Source organism: Urocampus carinirostris, chromosome 20, assembly GCF_059441175.1.
Source record: "Urocampus carinirostris isolate Australia breed hairy pipefish chromosome 20, RoL_Ucar_1.0, whole genome shotgun sequence".
NCBI classification, from domain to species: Eukaryota; Metazoa; Chordata; class Actinopteri; order Syngnathiformes; family Syngnathidae; genus Urocampus; species Urocampus carinirostris.
This window is the reverse complement of record NC_142368.1, coordinates 17,051,760-17,058,362: the sequence shown is the minus strand read 5'-3', so window position 1 is coordinate 17,058,362 and position 6,603 is coordinate 17,051,760. Positions and strand designations below refer to the sequence as shown.

The 6,603-nt window shown below is 41.0% G+C and overlaps 1 protein-coding gene across 5 annotated transcripts in view; it reads right to left on the bottom strand.

Moving 5' to 3' along the window:
* Window positions 1-204: 204 nt before the first annotated feature.
* pum2 (pumilio RNA-binding family member 2) overlaps window positions 205-6,603 on the bottom strand; it is a 29,302-nt gene continuing 22,903 nt past the window's right edge. For all 5 annotated transcript variants that reach the window (XM_088324577.1, XM_088324580.1, XM_088324579.1 and 2 more), the window contains 2 exons: window positions 5,668-5,860; window positions 205-2,526 (listed from right to left, as the gene is read on the bottom strand). In XM_088324577.1, the coding sequence (XP_088180703.1) occupies window positions 2,395-2,526; window positions 5,668-5,860 (325 nt within the window). In that variant the 3' untranslated portion in view covers window positions 205-2,394. The remainder of the gene's footprint in view (window positions 2,527-5,667; window positions 5,861-6,603) is intronic.

Genomic DNA, 6,603 nt, shown 5'->3' with positions numbered 1-6,603 from the left:
ATAGAATATGCCTGAAATGTCGATAGGTTGTTGTGTGTCCTCTTCGTTTCCGTTGATATCTAGTTACTTCTCCCTTTAGCATCACCTCAAGCTTGGTATGACATCTTATTCCACAACCTAAAGGGAAATGGTCATAAGGGTGGGAGATTGCTGCATCCCGGGGGGGTCTAATGCATAACAGATCCAAATAGACGACAAAAGGCATTTCAAGTGTTAGAAGAACAATTTAATCATACAATAGTCACAATTCTGCCTCCCCCCCAAAAAATGAGTTTGTTTTCTTCATCTAAACAGCTGGAAAATGTACATAAGGCCACCAGAAAAATGTACACGACTTTTTGACAGTGTGAGAAAAAAAACTCATATGTTCATATTTATATAATTGACAATATTTTACAATGCATGTTTTTTTTTATTACAAGGTAGTCGCCGTTCCAAAATACAGCCTTTTTCTGTACAAAAATATCCGAGGGACGTAAAGGCAGCCTCTGATTTAGAAAGTTTCTTTTTTTAACGTTTTCTATCAACAGGTGTTACAGCAGCTCCATTCCAAAAGGAGGCTAGCCTTTTTTTCCCCCCGTGAAAACAAATTCCAGATTCCGAAGCCGTAAAAATCGTTTTTTTTTTTCCTCGTGTGATAACGCTCAAATAAAACTGTGTACATAATATTCAAAAAAGGGGGGGAGGAGTGATGAATTTACACACGAAGAAAATGCACACTCGGCCGCCCCCCTCCCCCCGGCTAAAAATGTCAAAGACGTCCCATTTACAGCATAAACACAAATGTACAACTGTACAAGAGGGAATAAAAGCGTCACTACCGGGTCGCGAGGCTCATCGGAACACCACTAGACTGTTTTGTTTGCTCGCGCTAATAATCGTAATAAATCTTACAATGACCGACTGCACATATACTACATGTATTCTACAAATCACTACAAAGAATTACAAGGACACGGTGTAAATAGTGTGACCCCCCCCAAACCCCCCTCCCACGCCCGAGTCGAAAAATACAAACGCGTTAAAATCCCCGTTTGCGGAAAATTACGAGCCCCGCCCTATGGACTATACCACCGGCGGGGGTGAGTTTGTCGCCCGTACTGGAAAGCAACGATCAACCATACGATAAGATGCGCTAAACTACTACTTTAGTTGTTGCGTGTTTTTAAAGAAAAAGACGATTAGTACAGAAAGTTAGCTCAGAGCAGTGTTCGGTGTAAAAGATGTAAAAAGAAGGAATAATAACAAATCAGTGCCTCAACCACGCCATCAAATCGAAACTCCGCGTTAGTACCGGTATCGGGAAATTCCGGAGCCCCTCCCCCTTCCACGAGAACCCAAAATATAATACATATTTGATATACCGGTCAGTTTAAAACGGGAATAGAGTCTCGTTTATTTCCAAAATTTCAGTTTTTCGGCATACGTAAGAAAAAAAATCAAATCCCCCTTATCAAAAAAAAAAAAGCAGTTTAAAGCGTGCCATCAGTGCCGTCACGGAATCCAAACTCAAGGTTGGAATCGGTCGAATTATCAGAAAATTCCGGAGCTTCTCCGAGCCGCCGAAAGACCCCGAAATATATTAGAATACATACTTGATTTTCTAGTCGTTTTAAAAAAATCAAAACGGGAATTGTGTCTCATTTTTTGACATTTGGGGAAAGAAAACAAAAGAGATGGGCATTGTGGGAGGTAATTCAGAAAAATCCTTAAAAGAATTAAAAATACCCTCCTTGAAAGATACTAGAAATCGCTGTTTAAAGCGTGCCATCAGTGCCACGACCACAAATCGAAACTTAAGTTTCGGTTTCCCTCTTGAGAAATTTCAGGGCCCTTTTACAAAAGTAAGTAAAGTAATGGAAAACCTTGAATAACATAATCATCAAAATAATATATATATATAAGATTTCCTGCTCTGTCGTAGGAAACTCTCGGAAATTCTTGGGAAAAGTGTCCGTTTCAGTTTTTAAGGATCATGAAAATAATTAAAATCCCGATCCTTGGAGAAAAAAATAAGATTTAAAAAAAAAAAAAAAAAAAAAAAAAAAAAGACATTTAAAGCGTAACATCAGTGCCTCAACCATTTTGTGAAATCGAAAATTCTCATATGGAGGAAATTATGGGGGAGCCTCTCAGAAAGAACTCCAAGACCCTGAATCATATTAATGAAAGATATATTCCATTTCCCGGTGGGTTTAAAAAGCAAATGGCGATTTCGTTTTTTTTTAAATAGGTTAGCAAATGTGTTGTTTTTTTTCTACAGGGAATTTACAAGGTAAAACAAAAATGTACAAATAGAAATTACCGGGCTTGTGCTTTTGGTAGTTTACCCCTCCAGGACACAAAGGTGCGAGAGAGAGAGGCTGCAAAGAACCTGGAGATCCGTGCCGTCGGCTACATGAGGCCGTTGGTGGGGCCCCCGATGGGCCCCAACTCGGAACCGCTCTTCATGTAGTACTTCTCCAGCTTGGCCAGGATGTGTTTGCCGTACGTGTACTTGCGCAAGGTGGCGATGTGGGGTCGAATCTGGGTTGGAGGAACACGTAATTATTATTTTTTTTCCCCCCCAAAAAAACGGGCCCGGTCGGTTTTTGCGCATACACTTCCTTGCAAAAGTATCGCCCCTCTAAGAACCTTCTGACATATTGCCATATTTCAGGTGCCAAACTAAAAATCTAATTTCAAAGACTCAACATGTAAGACACAATGTGATCATGGACCTCTTGGTTGCTTCTCTGATTAGTTTTCTCCTTCTTTTGGCCAAAAAATAAGGGGGATGGGACAGGTCTTGGTAGGTTTGCAGTGTTTTTATGTTTTTTTCCATGTTAATATTATTGCTCGGGCAGTGCTCCAGTCGATTTCTTGTATCCCATTCCTGCTTTAAGGTTGTCCACAACTTTATTCCATACCCGTTTGGTGTGTTCTTTGGTCTTCCTCATGCTGTCTTTTCTCCAGTGCTTTATTTCACACACCTCTGAGCCAATCACTTAGCAAGTAAATTTAAACTGAGACTGAATGACACACAACTACACTCTTGTCATCGTTAGTCATTTAGGTAGACATTGGATCATCTAGGTAATTTCTGGAGTCAGTTGGCAGAGCTGGGAGAAAATGGGATCAATATTGTTGCAAAACTTACCTTTCTTTTTTTTTCTAACATAAAATGTGGATATTATTTGGTTCCACTTCATGATTGTGTCCAAAATGTTGTTATTTTCTGTTTTTAAGCTTTAAGTCGAAAGCCTGAAACGCAGCAAAATAACAAGAAGTATTTGGGGGCCAATACTTTCGGTCAACGCTGTATTCCTGCAACGCGCCTCGACAACTGGCCTAGCTTTAGCGTTTAGCTAAAAATTTGCACACTTGCAAACATTAGCGGACAGCATTGCAAAAGCAAATCAAAAATTGTATAGTACTTTTCAGACAACGAAACGCAACTCTCGGGATCAAAACAGTCAATGTATGATAAAATGACATTCGACTAAGCACTAACATTTCTCCTGCGACGTTGCCCCTTTTATTTCCTGCACTTTATAAAAGTATACCTGCTCGGTAGCCTAGATGGTAGGGCGCCCGCTCAGGGACTGGGAGGTCGCTGGTTCAAGCCTCGGCCGAGTCATACCTAAGACTTAAACATTGGTACCTGTTGCCTCCCTGCTTGGCGTTCAGCATTAGGGGTTGGAATTGGGGGGTTTGGTCACCTAATGACTCCCAACACCTCAGTTGGGTTGAGCGAGGGGGCTGGGAATGCCCTCCTCTGAATCAATCTCCCAAAAAGAGTCAGAAATGACTCTAGCCACCTCCCACTAGGAATATATATATACTGGACTGTCTCAGAAAATTAGAATATTGTGATAAAGTTCTTTATTTTCTGTAATGCAATTAAAAAAACAAAAATGTCATACATTCTGGATTCATTACACATCAACTGAACTATTTCAAGCCTTTTATTATTTTAATATTGCTGAATTTGGCTTACAGCTTAAGAAAACTCAAAAATCATATCTCAAAATATTAGAATATCATGAAAAAGTATACAAGTAGGCTATTCAACTAATCACCTGAATCATCTAATTAACTCGAAACACCTTGCGAGGGTTTCCTGAGCCTTAAAAACACTCAGCTTGGTTCAGTAAACTAAATCACAATCTGATCTGACTGCTGTCCAGAGGACCATCATTGATACCCTCCATCAGGAGGGTAAGACACAAAAAGAAATTTCTCAAAGAGCAGGCTGTTCACAGAGTGCAGTTTCAAAGCATGCACAATGGAAGAAGCGTCTGACTTGGGCTATGGAGAAGAAGCATTGGACAGATGCAGAGTGGTCCAAAGTCCTCTTTTCAGACGAAAGCAAGTTTTGCATTTCATTTGGAAGTCAAGGCGCCAGAGTCTGGAGAAAGGCTGGAGAGGAGCAAAATCCAAGTTGCTTGAAATCCAGTGTGAAGTTCCCACAGTCAGCAATGGTTTGGGGAGCCATGTCAGCTGCTGCTGTTGGTCCACTGTGTTTCATCAAGTCCAGAGTAAATGCAACTGTGTACCAAGAGATTTTAGAGCACTACATGCTTCCATCTGCTGAAAAGCTCTATGGAGATGAGGATTTCATTTTCCAGCATGATCTGGCACCTGCCCACAGTGCCAAAACCACCAGTAACTGGTGCACTGACCATGGCATCATTGGCCTGCTAATTCCCCTGACCTGAACCCCATCGAGAATTTGTGGGGTATAGTTAAGAAGAAGATGAAAGACACCAGACCTACAAATGCAAATGAGCTGAAGGCCGCTATCGAAGCATCCTGGGCATCAATAACACCTCAGCAATGCCACAGGCTGATTGCCTCCATGCCACGCCGGATTGACGCAGTAATCCGTGCAAAAGGATTCCCAACCAAGTACTGAGTGCATCAATGGACATTTTCAAATGTTTGATTTAGTTTTGCTGTTATAAAATTATTTTTTTACTTGGTCTGAGGAAGTATTCTAATATTTTGAGATAGGATTTTTGAGTTTTTTTCAGCTGTAAGCCAAAATCAGCAATATTCAAATAATAAAAGGCTTGAAATAGTTCAGTTGATGTGTAATGAATCCAGAATGTATGACATTTTTGTTTTTTTAATTGCATTACAGAAAATAAAGAACTTTATCACAATATTCTAATTTTCTGAGACAGTCCAGTATATATATATATATATATATATATATATATATAAAGTATCCTACACATTTGCAGGTGTACAGCATTGTTACTCGACAAACACTTGTTTTAATGTCTTATATTCTAGAATATTCTGTTGTTTTGTGCACTATTTTTCCATTTTTTTCAAAACTTCAATATTTGAATAGAGGAGGATATTAAAAATGGCTTTAAAAAAATTGGATTCATATATTAATCCAAACAAATTATTGACCAATTCATGGATTAATAAAATAACAGTTCCTTGCCGCCCTACTTCAAAACCTGTACAAAACCTGGTACTAGGGGTGGTGGGCTGCAAAAATATCATCACACATTAAACCGGTCCATGGTTCAAAAAAAGTTGCCAACCACGGAGATAAATACTCGACTAAATTGATGATTTTCACAAGACAAATTAATCGAATGAATTCGATTAATTACAAAGCCCTCAATGCGGACTCAAAGGAACTACGAAAGATGTGGCCCCGCCCACCTTGAGCATGATGATCTTGCGCTGGGCAGGCTCGGCCATGTCGATCATCCGTTGCACGACGTAATTTGCGTACTGGTCCTTCATCATGGTGTAGAGGGCGCTGTGGGGGCCGTCCTTCTGACAGCACACCTCGTCGATCAGCAGGGCTCGCTCGGCGCGTGACGAGTGAATCACGCACTTCTCCACTACGTTGCTGAAGAAAAAAAAAAACATGCTTACTTGAGTTTTAAAGGAACCGTGAGTGAAAATTCCCCACATGGGGGAGCAGAAGCATACCGTCATAATTTCAAAATTTCGGCAACAGGACATAAAAGCTGGTGCTAATCCCCGCCGGCGACAACAAAAGACTGAACGCTAGCTGGATACATCCGCAGCGGTTGAAATAGCTGCAGTTTGTCCGAGCTCATTTTAGCAGCAGCAAATACTAAAAGGCTGATAAACGATTGAATTTGATGAGCTTTAGGACGCTGAATCAATGGACTCAGGGACACGAGTGGCTAGAGAAGGAAACGGGGGAGAAAAAAGATGCCAGAATCACAGGACGATGTCGGCTTTCATGGCCGGCTGTGCTCAATTCAAGATGAAGTAGCAGCTAACGATGACCACAGCAATGAGCTGCAAGCTATAGCCTGCAGCCAAATAGCTAACATGAGTGGCAAGAGAGGGAAACAGAGTGTGGGGGGAAAGGGGCAGATAACTGAATCACGGAACTCGACAATTCTAACTTACATGACCAGCGTGTGACACCGATAGATGTAGCGGCAGCTAACAAGAGCGGCTAGTGGCAAGCCGCAACCAGCAAGCAAGTGGCTAACATGAGTGGCTAAAGAAGGAAACAGAGGGGAAAACCACCATATGCCTGAATCATAAAACTCAGCAATGTTGTCATGCGTGACCAACCGTGCAAGTGACTGAAGTACGATGCAAGAGAAGCTA